Below are 16,249 nucleotides of genomic sequence, written 5' to 3' on the forward strand. Positions count from 1 at the left end.
GTGTCAAGCAGTGCTACAGCTTGAGCGTTTGTTGTCCTGATAAATGTATTATGTCAATGTGGCTACCACAATTAATTACAAGAGATCCTTGGTCAGGATTATGTCAATAAAAAGGGTTGAACTGCATTAGGTGTCATCTACTGATTCCCTCTAGCAAAGGACTGTCTAACTCAGACATGTCAAACACAAGGCCCGGGGACCAGATGTGGCCCGCGAAACGATTTCATGTGGCCCGCGAAGCCATCCTGGAAACAGTGAAGGAAGGCCCCCTCTGCCTTGGCCCAGACCCAGGCCAGCAGGGAGTCAATGTACAATTTTGTGGTGGCCATCTATCCTGAAACGCATTCAGTCTTAGCTCCACAAGGCCGTCTAGAAACAGCAAGGAACCAGCCCCTGCCGCTTCGGCCCCACCCCCTGGGTGCATGCTGGGGACGTGCCACCCTTTGTGAGGAATGAAGAAATGGACCATGCCTTGGCGCTTGCCATGTAGAGCTGGCCATGCCCACCCAGTAGGCCACACCCACTCCATCCACGCCCACCCAGTAGGCTGCACCCCCCCCACCCCCCTGAGCAACCACAATACTGATGCGGCCCTCAATGAAATTGAGTTTGACACTCCTGCTCTAACTTCTTCTACCACTACTTCCCATGACCCAACGTGAACAGCATTAAAATCTTAGCAGCGGTCTCCTCTTGAAATACCCAAGAATATACTTTTGAGATATTCTTTGCTGAATGTGAGGAAAGAGTGTTTTGCCAGTGTTGTCCCTCACAAAGAAGAAACAGACTGTGTGCAATAGATCAATAGGATTACTGGCAATGAAAAGTACCAGATGGGAGACCTGCATTAATCCCTTTATATAGTCATGGCCAGCCCTTAGAGTCGGCCATAATAAAGTTCACCTAACCTGTCGGCCAACCCACTGAAATCATACCGAGCCCTGTTATACAAATTTCCACGTCACTACAAATTTAGGTTGACAATTTTCCCATTTATCAAAGTTGTAATTTAAAAAAAAAAAAAGGCAAAATACTCCACAGCAGCTTCCCCAAGAGGAGATCTCCATCATTTTAAAAGATTTCAACCCTCTGCCAATGCAGACTGGTCATTTCTCAAAAAAATACATTGCTTTTGCTTCACAACAAAGAAATGGTCTCAGGGCAAGGAATACAAGTTGTTACGTAACAATAAATCTGTCTAGATGACTAGAAGTTCTATTATCTTTTCTATTAAAAGAGAATGAGGGAGGAAGGAAAAGGAGATAGAGAAAGAAAAAAGACCTCCAACTGGTGCCACCACAATATTAGTGGTTTAGTATAGTCCAGGAAGTCAGCTCTAGTAAGGCTCAGCACCTTTTTAAAGTAATCAGTTCCGTTCTACTGTGACTCTCTAGGTAGAACACAAATTGGTATTGGGGAACTGCCACCTTGCCTATCCCACTGCAGGTAGACTGGATTCTTTCTAATTAAGCCATATCAACAGGTAAATCTCTGCAGATACTGAACTGAAAGTTCATCGGTCATCTGGCTCATTATGACACTAAGCTAAGTGGTGGTCTGGTTCCATGCTTTGGACCTTAGTGAGCTTTCAATGCTGGGAAACAAGTTTTCTTTCCTTCTGGGAAGATCTTGGCTAAGTAGTGTGGGTTCTCCGATGTCGAACCAGGTGCGAATTCTGACCAAACTTCTTCCCGCAGTCAGGACACTTGTACGGTCTCTCTCCTGTATGGGTGATCTGGTGTCGGATGAGATCAGAACTCCAGCGAAACTTCTTCCCACATTGGCTGCACCCGTACGGACGGTCTCTGGCATGGGACACTCGATGCCTGGTCAACTCTGAGCTCTGGTAAAAACTTCGGCTGCACTGAGCACATCGGAAAGGTCTCTCTGAGGCATGGGTCCTCTGATGACGAGTCAGCTGGGAAGTATGACCAAAACGTTTGCCACACTGAGGGCACTGGTGGGGCTTCTCCCCAGTATGGATCCTTAGGTGAGTGAGAAGATGTGAGTTACGGCTAAATGTTTTCCCGCATTCTGAACACTGGTGAAGGGACTTTCCTGCTGGGTGAGAGCCTCCAAGAGAGTTGAGATGTGCAACTGGATTCTCTCTTGTGTCTCCAAATCTCACATCACATTGTTGACTCATCCGTTCACCACAATTCTCACCCAACATTTTCTCCCGGGAATTCCCAGGGAGCAATCCCATTTCCATCATGCCTCCAGGCAAAGAGTGGTTCTCTCGGATTCCATTGGCCAGTAGAGAGCCTGTCAAGAAAGAAAAAAAAAGTCTTTCATGAGGGCAGATGAAGCTGACAACATGCAGCTACCACGTTTCCCCAAAAGTAAACCCTACCCCAAAAATAAGCCCTAGTTTTGGGGCAAGGCACACACTTAAAAAGCAAGCTAGGGCAGGGGTGTGGACCTGCCCCATGTGCCCCACACCCACTTACTTTGCAGCCAAGTCTCTCCTCACCGGCCCACTTCTTCTGCGTTGTTTTCTGCAGCCAGGCCTGCATTTCTCAGTCACAGGCCTTTCTAGAAGACCACTGCAGCCGAGAATCAAGCTATGTATTAAATCCATAGCTCAGCACTCGGCTGTATAAGCCTTCTGGAAAAGCCTGACTTTATCATAGATCTTGGACATTTTTCTCCTTTACAATATCAAACCATTGGATGTTGCCTACTATCCTTCTCAGTCTAATAAAGTCTTCTCTCATGACGTCTAATATTGAGGTATGGATGAAGTTTCTCATCATCAATTATCTGAAATTCCAGGACAGCATGGTCACTGCCTCCCAGTGTCCCAGTTACTTTTTCTTCCTCAGCCATTTCCTCTCTTTGGTGGCCACTTTTGACATTCATCCATAACAACTTATTTAATTCTATGATATCTCTGATTTCCTATCACTGAGATTCGGGACTTCAAAGTGCCTAATATTGTCTTTGAAAATGGTAGGCTTATGTTTAAGATCTTTGTTCTTCTACGTTAGCTTGAACTGAATCTGTTCTGTGATAAGCTCCTGGTCACATCTTTGTTCTTCTAACTGAGCTCTTCCATCTCCTTATTTAAAAATATACAGTCAATTTAATTTCTGTATGTTCCATCTAGTAATGTCTGTATACATAGTTTTGGTTGTCTGTCAGACTAATAACTGATCAAAAATAAGTTGGCGTAGGATAAAGCCATGGTGGCGCAGTGGTTAGAATGCAGTACTGCAGGCTACCTCTGCTGATTGCTGGCTGTCTGCAGTTTGACAGTTCAATTCTTACCAGCTCAAGGTTGACTCAACCTTCCATCCTTCCGAGGTTGGTAAAATGATTGTTGGGGGCAATCTGCTGACTCTGTAAACTGCTTAAAGAAGGGTGTAAAGCAGTGTGAAGCAGTATATGAGTCTAAGTGCTATTCCTATAAAAATCTATTTTATGCCAGAGCATCCATACAGATTACCAATAGAAGTAAACAATTTTTAAAATTATTTCCACAGATTAATTTTTAGTTCTTGGCTGAAGATTCTTTAATTATAAAGAATAATTATTGGCCACATAAGTGCAATTATATTGCTCTTACATAATTATTGGCCATACAAGAGCAATGATTGTTGGATTTGGAAAAGCAAGAGTAGAGGATAAATATACAAAAAGAGGAACCATGAGCAGCTAACTATAGGCAGAAATAGTTGAAGTTTGATAGAATGAAAAGAAGAGCTGACTCATTTATGATTGATTTTGCTCAGTTCTTCATTTCTCAGATTTTAAACTTGTTCTATTCCACGTCCATTGTAATTAGCAAGCTTTGATTTCAAAGAGCAGATTTAGGTGAAATAACTGTATTCCAGTTTGCCTATAGATTCAGGACTTGGAATCAGATAAATTTACATCACACTGTTAATGAACATCTCAGTCATCCAGGTAATAGTTGTCTCAAAGGTGCTTTTTGAAAAGACAACTAGACTTTATTTTTCCTTGAAGACATTTTGCTTCTCATCCAAGAAGCTTCATTGGTTCTGGCAGGATGGTGGGGGCGATGGAAGGATTAGATCTGACAGGATGGGATGGTGGTGGAAGGATTATATTTCTTTACAGTCCTCTGGTCATTAGCACTCTCTCTGAGAGCTTTTGAGGTCATTTGGGGGTTTATCTGTGCTTTCAGGGTCACTTGTATCAGAGGGCAAATGGGGATGTAATCTTCTGGGAACTGCTGAAAGGACTGTGTTGTAGACAGAAGATAGGTGGTGTCATACTCCTCCCCTCTGTTGAGAGAAAGCTGCTCAATGTTAACATAAATAGCCTCTTTTACCCCTCTTTCAAACCAATGTGTCCTCTGTATACAGAAAGTTCACATTCTGGACTTTTGCCCCCACCATTTTGCTAGAACCGATTAAGCTTCTTGAATGAGAAGCAAAATATCTTCTTCTTCCTCCTCAAGGGAAAAATAGTCCAGGTGCCTTTTGAAAAAGCACCTTTGAGACGATTAATGAACATTTCTCTACTGTCCCTAGTTCAGATTAAAAAAAAAAAAAAGGCTGAGGCAAATAATTGCAGGGGCAACAGTTGGACCAAATTAAAAGTTCTGGTAATGGGAATCACTGGAGTTTAACACATGATATCTGGAAGCAGCCAGATTAGGCTGCATTAATGGAACGTCCTTCATCTATCTAATCCAGAGCTTTTCAACCTTTTCACTCATTGTACCACTTTTAGGATATGGCAACATCCAAGTACCACCTGTCACCTAACAAGGTGTCAAAAACTTTATGGCCAAAAAAAAAAAAAGAGAGAGAGAGAGAAAAGTGATATACAGGTAGTCCTCGACTTACAACAGTTCGCTTAGTGACTGTTCGAAGTTACAATGGCACTGAAAAAAGTGCTCCCAAGCCACAGCTGAGACAGTGCCCAGCAGCGCTCTTCCTCCTGTCCAGGTTTTCATTGTTGTGAGCATTTCTGTTGAGAATTGGCAGTGGGGGTGGGATGGGGGGGGGGTGTTTGGTTTTTATTCCCCCCATCTGCTGGGTGGTTGCAGCAGGTTTTGGTCACTTCACATGACCCTGGGACACTGTGACCGTCATAAATATGAATCAGTTGCCAAGCATCTGAATGTAAATCACAAGACCCTGGAGATGCTGCAACATTCCAGCTGATCAATGCTTCTTCTGGGCTCAGCAGAAGTGCCAGGATCAGTGCCCAGCTCCAGCTGGAGCCTGGCACTGATCCTGGTGCTTCCATTGAGCCCTGACAGCCCTGCAGCTCCAGCCATCTCTCGCTCAGGCCTGTGCGGTGCTGCCACTGGTTCAGCTCATTCCCCTCCCCCGCTACCACTTTTCTAGGATGGTTGCGTACCACCTGCCAGGTGCCAATGTACCACAGGTGGTACCCGTACTACAGGTTGAAAAACCCTGATCTAATCCTACAATCACTTTAGTTAGGCTGAACAATATATTACTGTTCTAAGTTCTATTTCAAATCTCTATCCTCTATACTCAGTCCATGGAGCTCCTGTGAAAAGTGTAATCAACATATACCCTCCATTTATTTGGAATAGAAAGAAGTTCAACTCATCTGAAATGCATCAAATGGAGGAAGACAGACTTCAACTATAAGATGCGTTTTTCTCACTGAACTCTCAAATGCAATACACACAAATGAGATCAAATGAGATAGGATTTAGATACAAAATCATTTAATTTTTGTAGTGGTATAGCAATTAAAGGCACTGGGCTAGAAACTGGAGACTGCAAGTTCTAGTCTTGCCTTAGGCTGTCTGGGCCCGGCTTTCTCTCTTAGCTTAGAAAGCAGGCAATGGCAAACCACTTCTAAAAAATCTTGACAGGAAAACTGTAGGGACTATCTAGACTTTTACCAGAAGTCATGATTGACTCAAAGGGACAAAAAGAAAAGGTGCTACATTACTAGAAGAAATTGAATTTTAACATTTATTTTCTTTTTCCATCTTCAGCTCTTTTTCTTTTCAAACATCTTGGTAGAGTACCTTGTTTAGCTGCTCTAATGAATGAAGTAAAAAGTGTTCAGATAGATAAGAGATAGATAAGTTAGATTATATTCTCTCTTCCGCCTACATCAAACTGCTGTCCGCTAAAAATGTGGAAGGAATTTCTGGGAACTGGAGAAACTTAAATATTTTTTATCATAGTTACTATTAAATAACATGGTTTGCACAGCGCTACCAAATCTTTACTGCAAACATCTGGATGCCCACTAAATGGAAGTAAAGCATTAGAATTCTTAAATGAATATTCATCTTCTCTCATAGCCAATCATTCCATAGATTTATTTTAAAAAACTGAATTTCTTAACTCAACTATCTTTCAGATATTGCTGAACTACAAATTCTTGTTCTAGCTCCAGTGGCTGGAGATAATGGGAATTGGACAATTCCTCATCTGTTACAGACAAAACTTCCTTAAAGAGTTTATCACTGATTTATTTTTCCTGTAGCAACTGATTCCCTTTAGCAGGAAAAAAATTCCTAGAACATTCTGCTTCTCTCTTCCTTCTTACCTGTGTCCTGAAGGCTTTGTGGTTCCTGTTTTGGGATGCAGGGCATCTTGAGAGCAGAGCCTGGGATAGGCTGGTTTAGTGTTATATCTGATGAGGATAAGCACTCGGGATGGGGCAGCAGCGAGGCTGAAGGATCCCACGGTGCTCCAGGTAAAATCATTTCCTGTGGGCTTACCTGTTCAACCTTGACCCGCACTGTAACCTAGCAACAAGGACAACAGTGGGTCACTAAGGGAAATCTACCCATTCCACTTATTTGTTTAAGCCTTAAATCTAAAGGAGAATTAATTAGCCATTTAAGCGTCCATGGTTGTTGCTTTTCAATTCCCATTCCAAAAACTTTTCAAAAGGATACAGATCTGATAACAAGTCCATCTAGCACCCTACTCATTGGAGTAACCAAAAACCTCCAGTCTTCTGAAGGTTTTGAATTTCAGCATTCATCAGTTTTAACCAATATGGCTAATAACAAGAGACTGTAAAAACTGCCATCCAAGGCATTTGGAGATGCTGCTTTTGGCTTGTTTCACCAGAGTCCCCCTGCATGCTTGCATATGAAAAGGCCCTTAACAATTGATGACCAGCCATTTCCAGCCTGAATAAATCAGGAAGAAACGTGGTTGGCTAAATGCAGGTTCATTTGCTAATGAGAAAACCTGTCACATGACCCAGTCTTTTCCGCCTTCTTTGTATATAAAACAGGAAAAGGTTTAAAGCCTAATTAAAAAATAATCCATAAACAAATCAACACATTAAAAAAAGATACTGCTGTTGAAATCCTGTGCCAACTCAAAGAACTTTTACCCATGTATCATCCTTCCTCTATTCATGACTGAGCTTTTTCCTGCCAATTTTGCATCATTTAGATTGCAAGATTGCATTTGAGCAAAGCCTTGGCTATTTTTATATCTATGAAACACTGATACAATCATTAAAACACTGATACAATTCTCCTTTGCCTTGTGGGTGGGTGAAGGGGGGGGAGGCGGAATGAGAAAACATGTTGGCATGCTAAGGATGTTAAGTTTTCATCACAATGTATCTCCTAGAATCAAGAGGATTAAAAATTCCCTTACCTGCTGCTCCCACATCCCTGCCTCTCGCCGTCCCATCTGGTATCCTTCCACCAAGGCTACCGCTTGGGCACACGTCTCAGGGCCTCGTTCCCACACCCAGCTCTGGATCTCTTGGGGCAAGATGGTCAGGAACTGCTCCAGGATCAGCAGTTCAAGAATCTGCTCCTTTGTGCGACTCTCAGGCTTCAGCCAACGCCGGCAAAGCTCCCGGAGCCTCCGACAAGCCTCCCGGGGGCCTTCAGAGTCCTGGTAACGGAACTGCCGGAAACGCTGCCGCTGCATTTCCACATTGGCGCCTGCCTCTCCTCGCAGGCCAGAAGATTTGGACTTTCTATGCTCATTCCTGCCACCTCTGGCATCCAAGCCATTATGTGGTGGCTGGGCTTTTCCGAGAGCTGGCATAAGGCGGCTCATCCACTCTCCTCTCGGCCACTGGCATGATTCAGCCGCACGCTCAAAGGATGACAGGTAGGCTTCAATGTCATCCACAGGTGCAAGCTCAGGTAGTTGAAGGTTGCCCCAGCCAGGGGCTGGGGGTGGGACAGGCACAGGGGCTGGCATGACATCAGCAGGTGTCCTCAGGCTTTGCACCATCTCCTGGCACTGAACCTCCCAAAGCTGTGGAATTGGGTCGCTCCTTACTTGGGGAGGAGTTGCCCACCTCAACAGATCACTAATGGTGCCTGCCTGGACAACAAGAGGAGTCTTCCCCGGAGCATCCCATTCCCAACCAGCTTCAGGACATGGGGGACCAGGCTCTTCTATTTTCACCCTGGGTGCCATTGTTTCTTCTAATGGGTACAAAAAGTGGAGGCCCAATGCTGGAGGAGGTACTTCCTGTGTGGCAGCCATCTTTTACTCCCGCAAGAAAGGAAGCTCTAGTCCTCCAAGCTTCCTGCAGACAAAAGTAGAACTACCCCAGCGAGAGGAGACTGGGCCGATTGAGCCGACTGAAAGAGAGCTTCAATGCAACGTGCAGTCCCAGGGAGCAAGATAGGTATAAGACACCCAACCGGAAAGGATGGACAATCTTTAAAGGTATCCTATTGCCGGTGATGTGGTGATTAAGTAAAAGGGCACCTCCCTGATACAGAAAAGAAAAACACCATTAAGAATTACGCTCAGAAGAAGCAGGTCCATTCTTAAATATTGCTTTCGTAACCATTGTTTGCCTACTACTAATACAGGTTTCACTCCTAGGCAGTGGCAGCTTGGTGCTAATAAGCTATCTGAGGGTCAAATGATCACATATGGTTATTTTCCCTGGCAGCCTCAATCAAAGGCCTGGATAGTAATACAAAATGGTCTAGTTTTCGACAAAATGGTAACTTCCAGATGTCCTGGTTTACAACTCAAACAGGCCATGATGGATGGGGGCCATGGGAATTATAGTCTATAAGGCATCAAATAGGGAACTCAAATAGGGAACTCTGAATTAGGATATATCTGCTCCACAGAAGGGAATTTAAGAATGTTCGTTCTGTCTTCAAAAAGTCCATCATTTCTGGAATTTAGCTTACAATAATATCCAATTAGATATCAGGAAATCATCAGCAGAGAAGGAAGAAATGCATTTCCCCTTCTGTTTTTAGAAGCATATAAGTGATTTACTGCTTTGGAAGATTATATTTCAATATAGAAATCACAACTATTAAGTGGAACCTTTGAGAAGACACAATAGGATAGAGAGCTATTATTCAGGATGCCAGCCCTCTGTTCCATTCCTACCTCCTTCGGGAATACTTTGATTCCCTGGACTAAATGCTTTGTATGGCCCTCCTATTTTTCCCCACACCTTTGTGGGCTTTTCTGTGAAAAAAAAATACAGAAAGAAAAAAATAAGTAAATATAATTAAAACTAAAAGGTGGCATCTGAATACCCCATAAAATTCTATGAATGAGAGAGGGCTGTTTTGCAATAAATGCATTGTCAAGAAGCAGTTTTAACTACAGGTAGTCCTTGACTTATGACCATAATTGTTCCTGGCCATTACAGTTGTAAAATAGGTCATCATCAGTGACCAACCTGATTTTACAATGTTTTTTGCGGCGGTCATAAAACCCATTGTTTGCAGTGGGCTGTTTTCTGCTGGAAAGGAAGTAAACTGCCAGTTTCCTGCAAAAACATGGTAAATCATGGTTATATGACTGAAGTACTCTGCAAATGGTCATAAATGCGGGCCAGTTGCTGAGTGATCAAAATGCAATCATGTGACAGGGTAATGCATCTTTGGAACTGGGTTGTAAGTAGCTTTGGGGGGGGGGTCCCATGTAATTTCAAATAATCACTCCGTGATCAGTCATAAATTGAGGACTACTGTACCTGCATCAAAGTTCTTCCAAGTCATCCGAATAACTTCATCTGTTCCTTCTACATATTATATGGAGTCTTCCTAAGTCTGCTTGTGCTACCATTTTTCAATCATTGGTGCTCTTTTTCCTACATAAGATTTCCTACATCAGCATTCATAGATAACTTTCAGAAACAGGGAATAAAAATAATTTCCTCCTTCAGGAATATGCCTAATCTCTGCTTAATGTCATCTCACTTATGTGACAGGCTAAAAGTGTTTAAATTTCTTCAGCTTTAAAAGTAGAGGTTCCCAGCTTAGTTCTGCATCTGGTATCCCTTCTATCACATCCTGCAGTGAATCTCAGAAGAGAATAGAATTACTTACACTGATTATTGCTGGGACTACAATTTAACATCCACTGATTTGGGAGTAAGTCTAACTGAATGATTTAGGGCAGTATTTCTCAATCTTGGCAGCTTAACAATATGTGGACATCAACTGAAAGAATTCCCTGGCCAGCCATACCAGCCAATCCCATTGTAGCTGAGGAATTCTGGGAGTTGAAATCCATACATCTTCAAGTTACTAAGGTTGGGAAACACTGATTTAGAGCTTTTAGCCCTCTCTAACTCATAGGGTTGACACAGGAAAAATAGATGGATGCTATCTTAAACTCATCAGTAAAAAATGGGTTATAAATCTTATCAATACATCTTATCAATAAATCTTATTAATACATCTGATAATTTCTAATAAGAATGAAACTAGTCATGGAATGCCTGCTTATGATCAATATAATTGTAAAATATACTATGGTTTGATCATTTAGGCATCTCCTAAAATTCATACATTGCCTTGTATAAAGTTAGTTTAGCATTTTATTCTAACCAAGACCAGCAGTGATGTAGTTTCATCCTTGTGGAAAAAGATAATCCTGAGCATCTTCCTTTAAAAAATTAAGTAGATTGTCTGAAGGGTGTCTCTCTATCTGAGAGTTTGAAGTCACCGCATAATGTGACCTGATATAAAGCAGCCTTCCAACATTCATTTCTTTGGAGAAGGGCTGCAATCCAGTAATAGTACACCAGGATTCCTGCTTCAATCCTTAACAATCCTATGAAAGACAGCATGTGGGGAAATTCTTCTTTAGGTAGCAAAGAGCTTTTCCTACCTTTCATTCACTCAGGATTATAGACTTAAGAACTTGATTTGACTTAAATGGAAACTCTTTCTCCCTCCCCAAGAACTAAAAGTGTACAAAACCATACAAATAATTTCCAAAGGTCTTGGAGAAGGATCTACCAAAATGAAATATAACTCAGAATTTTACATTTGGAATGAGGAATCATTTTCTTACTGCTATTAAACAATTTGGAACCTGAAATTCTTAAGCCATCTGCAGGATGCAAAATAGCTACCAACAAATCTAACCCTTTCCCTCGTGCTCACTCCTGGAACAGAACAGATTGGAACAGGCAGACAAATTATCTGATAAATCATTTTCTGTATTATTGCTTCTGGTATTTATTTATCCATTAATTTTATCGGCAAGATTGTAGCATTATGATTTGCCCTACAGCAGTGTTTCTCAACTTTGGCCACTTGAAGATGTGTGGACTTCAACTCCCAGAATTCCCCAGCTAGCAGACTCGAATTCTAGGACTTGTAGTCCACAAATCTCCAAGTGGCCAAAGTTAAGAAACACTGCCCTACAGGGTTACAACAAATCAAAATTCACAATTTTGGACTACATGGATAATAGCATGTAAATCTAGATTTTAGTAAGCCACACTGGCTATATTTGCATAACACACCCTTTGGGGATTCATATAATGCATTGAACCATCAACTTGGTTGGGTTAGATTGGGTTTACGTAACAAACTGTACTTCCAATCCCCAGAGTATAACTAGCTAAAGTTGATATAATGTACAAAAGCATCCACTATATCTATAATTGACTTCACTAAACATATCATGTGAATTTAGCCATTGCAGTTAGGCTACTCAACTGTTCATTAAGGTAAAATGATGGTGAAGATAAAGCAGAGATGCTTTTTGCAAAATAAGTGGCTGTACATTTTTGATACTAAGTAAATGTAAAATCATGCCCTTCTCAGTTAATGTGCGTCAGTTACAGTCTGATATGTCATTTGAATCTATAGTCTCCAGTAACTACCATTGTTTCTACCTGCCACAGAAACAGGCTGATGGAATGACTGCAAAGCAGAGTTGTTCTGACAGCAGCATCTTTACTTCTCCGGCTTCTTTTCAATCTCTGTGAACATGCAGGGAATTAATTGGGCTCAGGAGGGAGGTGGGCGAAGATCCAGCCATCCCCCACTCTGTGCCTCCAACTGCAAAGCCATTAGGCATTATTATTTCATTTTGTAAAAAACTCAAGGAAAATGCATAAGTGGCTTATATATCTGGTGTGAGATTGTTTGCTGCAGGAGTGGTTAATTTGATTACCTTTGCATCGATCAGGACCTTAGTTCCCCAATCATGCTTCAGGGTGACTTAAACTCAGCACATCATACAGGAATAGGCTTATCTAGTATACTGTAAGGAAGTCTCTAGAAAGGAGACCTTTATTTCATATCTTGCTTGTATTCATTTAGATCAAGTAAAATATGAAAAAACTTTGCTACCTTTTTTCAGCACCTAATAATATACTGATTATAGCTATCTGTTCCCAATCTGAAATCTCCCCAGGTGTTAAACAATTCCTAGAATCCAAAGCTAGCAGAGCCATTGCTGAAAGGATTTATTTAACCACATGGCTTTCATTGTTCCTGTGATTTATATACATTGGCCACACATAAAGATTTGGCAAGTTAATCCCACACTAAATGCCAGACGTTTTCTCTGGCCAACTCAAATTGAACATGGAGCATCTTGGATTTATCCCATCTTTAGGCCCAATCCCCATACAGTAAATATAGTATTCTTAAAAATCTTCCCTGCATCTCATGGCAATAATTATGAACTTGATTGGATCTGTTCTGAATCATCTGCCAATCTATTTCATTAGATATAACACAAGATTTCCCTTTACGGGGACTAAGAGGAGAAAATACCAGTATTGTACTAAATTCAGAGAACCAAGAATGGCATACAGAACTCTGTGGCTAAACTATTCTTTTCTGATTCATACATATAATTTTATCCTAAAATCAAGGGTGGATGGTCTACCTGGAATTGCAACTCCTTTGTTCTTGGGCTGCTGAAGTTAAACAAATCAACAGGAATCCCCCCCCCACCTAAAGCAAGATTTGCATGGTAACCTTCCCTAACCTGGATGATATGTTTCAACTACAATTCCCATTCTGTCTGGGAATCCTGGGAAATGAAATCCCCTATTAGGGATTTCTGGTCTCTTAAGAATGTAGCCGTGGAGCTCTTTTACTACAGAGATAGCCCTTCTGTGTATATGAACTGAGCACACTGGGGCCATCACATTAATTTTTAAAAATAATATTTTTAACACACATAAAGACCACTGGGGTTGAGTTACCTTTTCCAACACTTCCTGTCCTGGAGAAATCCAGAATCCCGCCCCTGGATGGGACTAAAGCAAACAAAAAACAAAAAGTGACCGAGATGCCTTGTGTTAAGTAGATCCCACTTTGTCTTCCTCAAGGCGGATCCTGGGCTATTATTCACCCCCATCCATCTTTCCTGTTACCCCCTTTTCGCGTGTAGCTGCTTGGAGAAACAGAAGGAGGCACATTCAGAAGATGAGTTTGAGCCTCTTCTCTTTTCTCTCCTTCGGAAAAACCAGGGCTCCAGGACAAGAGGCGCGTTTGCAAGAAAGCCCCTCTTCCCTTCGGAGAACAGCCACCCGCAGCCCCTCTGCATGGCGCACGAGAGGCGCCCATTCATCTCCTCCTCAAGGAGCCAGGTATTCTGCTCCTGGCGCCAATCCAGCCTCCTTCTTTCCTCTCCGCCTCTTTTCTAACGGACCCGGCAAGAGGAGCCCTGTGTCCCGGGGGAACCGCGGACTCCTCGCCGCCGCCCTCCTTCCTCCCCGAAGAACTGCAGAAGTTCTGGTCCCGAGTTTCGAGTCCCGTCCTGGCGGAACCGCTGGAGCCCGGGCTCCCCCCGCCAGCTCTAACGGACCTGCGCCAGTCTGAAGAACCGCCGGGTCCCGGCGCGAACCTCCCGAGCCCGACGGTTCCCCTCAGGCTCCAGCAGCCTCTGCCGCCCGCCCAAGCCCGGGAGTCCCGGCTCCAACTCTTCTCCGCTCCCCCTTTGTTTCCTGCGCCCGCCCGCCCGCCTTGGCGCGCCCCGGGCCCGGATGCGCGACCTGGGCCGGGGCGCCTCCAGCGCGGCTCTCTTTTAGGGCTCTTGTGGCGGCGGCGGCAGAGGCAGAGGCAGCGATAGCGGCAGCGGCGGCGGCTCCGCCTTGAGTTCCGCGGCGCCCATCATACCCCGGCCGGCTCGGCCCGGCCCAGCCCGTCACCTCGCCTGCGGCGCCTCACAAGCCCTTCTCTCCTTGCCCTGCCCTGGAGGTGGCCACCAGGTTGGTTCCCGGGCTGCGCCGGAGAGGCTGGGGTTAGTCCCCCCTCCACAGGGCAGGCAGTGGCTGCGATCCCTGTCAGTCAGCGCCGAAAGGAAGGGGAAGCCGGCTTGGGACAGCCCCTCGCCCAAAGGGGGAGGGGGAGACTGGGCAGGGTTGCCTTGCCACGATTGCTCCATGGAGGAGTCGCCGAGCTCGGCCCCTGGCTGGACGGTTTCCTCCGCCCGCTGGGATGCGCCGAGGTCCAATGGCGCGCATCTGGGCCACTGCTCTTTCCTTGCCTCCCCCCCGGGTTCCTTTTTCTCTTTCTCAGAGGGGCTGGAAGGTATCGAATTAGCAGCATGCTTGGGGTTGGGTTTTTTTTTTTTTTTTAATTTTTGTGCATGGCTTATGAGTATGTGCAGAGTGCTCTTCCTCCGGTAAAGAATGACCATCTCTAGGGAAGGCTCAGAGGTAGAAAGATGAAAGACGAGTTTCTGGGCATGGCCTAATAGAAAGCAGGGATGAACACGAATTTGAAAAGCCAAGCTCTTCGCCCAAGATGAGTTTCAGGGAATCACTGCAAGTCAGGAACTGCAGAACAGGGTTAGATGGATCAGTTGTTGTTTATAGACTTGGGTACTGTCAGGTGGGATTTTTAATCTGTTAACTTAATTTTTTACTAGGGTTCCAAGTGATGTCCTTATTTAACCTCCAGTATTTGCTATTTATTAGTTTTCTTTTTTAAAAAATTAATAGAAAAGACTCATTAAGGAGGAAGAGACGGGCTAAGCCTTGTCAAAAACCTTTGGAATGATCTATCCGTAAATACTTGCCATCTAAGGCAGCATGAGGCAATGCCTTTTAAAAGGAGCACAATACAACATGGTGCCTCTCTGCACATGTTGCTGAAGTTAGAAACACCAAACTTTGCCTGCACTCAGATATGGGTTTATCAAGGAAAGAGTATGAGATAGAAATGTATCTTACCTACCCTCCAGTCAATTTGCATAATTCATAGTGACTGGCATAAATTTAAAAATTTCTAAAACCAAAAAAAAAAAAATCAAAATATTTTTTTAAAATAAATAGCATTTACAGATAGCAAACTCAACAACTCTTGAATTGTTTCTTAACCAGAGATCACAAGGAATCTTTGCCCATGCCTGGTGAACTTTTTTGACAAAATTTTCAATAGAACAGGATCATTGAAGAAAAAGCCCTGGAAGACTGCCCAAACTTCTGAATGATGCAGCATGCTGAGCTGGTACTATCCTTGTTAATGCCTTATATGCATACAAAGGCATACAATCATATGCTCTGCACAATGTGGGTTAATGGTTGAGAAACTGGGCAGATTTCATCCTTGATCCCAGAAGCTCATTGAATTATTTGGGGCCCATCTTAGCTCTCTGTCTCAATAGGATTGAGGAAAAATAGGATCTAGGACTATGGATGCCAATTTAAATTCTTCGAGGCAAAATGGAATATAAATTTAATAACTAGCACTACTGGTAAAAATCCTGAAAAAAAACCAAGAGTTCTGGATTCTTGCTTTGGTGGTTGGCTAGAAATTATGGTTATTCGGTAATCTTACTAGCAACTCAATATCTGAGCATGAAGGGTCAGAAATGTTAGAACCATCATTATTTTTTAAAATGTATTTATTAGATTTTTTTAATCCTGCTTTTATTACTTTATAAGTAACTCAAGATGGTAAACATACCTAATGCTCCTTCCTCTTCCTATTTTCCCCACAATGGTCCTGTGAGTTGGGTTGGGCTGAGAGAGAGAGAGAGTTTTAATGCCTAAGGTAGGACTACAACCTACAGTTTCCTATTTCTAGCATGGTGCCTTACCCACT

The 16,249-nt window shown here is 43.2% G+C and overlaps 1 protein-coding gene across 4 annotated transcripts; it reads right to left on the reverse strand.

Moving 5' to 3' along the window:
• Positions 1 to 971: 971 nt before the first annotated feature.
• LOC120309028 (zinc finger protein 500-like) lies at positions 972 to 15,325 on the reverse strand. 4 transcript variants are annotated; one of them, XM_039345816.1, is made up of 7 exons: positions 14,194 to 15,325; positions 13,402 to 13,455; positions 12,076 to 12,162; positions 9,916 to 10,032; positions 7,593 to 8,676; positions 6,517 to 6,718; positions 972 to 2,265 (listed from the first exon to the last, which is right to left on the reverse strand). In XM_039345816.1, the coding sequence occupies exons 5-7, from the start codon at positions 8,442 to 8,444 to the stop codon at positions 1,634 to 1,636; spliced, it is 1,686 nt and encodes a 561-aa protein (XP_039201750.1). In that variant the 5' UTR covers positions 8,445 to 8,676; positions 9,916 to 10,032; positions 12,076 to 12,162; positions 13,402 to 13,455; positions 14,194 to 15,325; the 3' UTR covers positions 972 to 1,633. The 4 variants fall into 4 exon arrangements, with proteins under 4 accessions (XP_039201750.1, XP_039201751.1, XP_039201749.1 ...); XM_039345817.1 differs by lacking the exons at positions 9,916 to 10,032; positions 12,076 to 12,162 and adding an exon at positions 9,321 to 9,401; XM_039345815.1 differs by lacking the exon at positions 12,076 to 12,162.
• Between the last annotated feature and the right edge of the window lie 924 nt (positions 15,326 to 16,249).

Source organism: Crotalus tigris, unplaced genomic scaffold (genome assembly GCF_016545835.1).
Source record: "Crotalus tigris isolate CLP2741 ecotype Arizona unplaced genomic scaffold, ASM1654583v1 scf7180000017977.1317863, whole genome shotgun sequence".
NCBI lineage: Eukaryota > Metazoa > Chordata > Lepidosauria > Squamata > Viperidae > Crotalus > Crotalus tigris.

Bases quoted from the DNA above. Each gene is read 5' to 3' on its own strand.
- LOC120309028 (XM_039345814.1), bottom strand. From the start codon at position 8,444: ATGGCTGCCACACAGGAAGTACCTCCTCCAGCATTGGGCCTCCACTTT. The intron at 6,719-7,592 runs GTAAGGGAATTT...CCTTGTTGCTAG, and splicing joins CAGGGATGTGGGAGCAGCAG to GTTACAGTGCGGGTCAAGGT. The intron at 2,266-6,516 runs GTAAGAAGGAAG...CTTTCTTGACAG, and splicing joins ACAAAGCCTTCAGGACACAG to GCTCTCTACTGGCCAATGGA.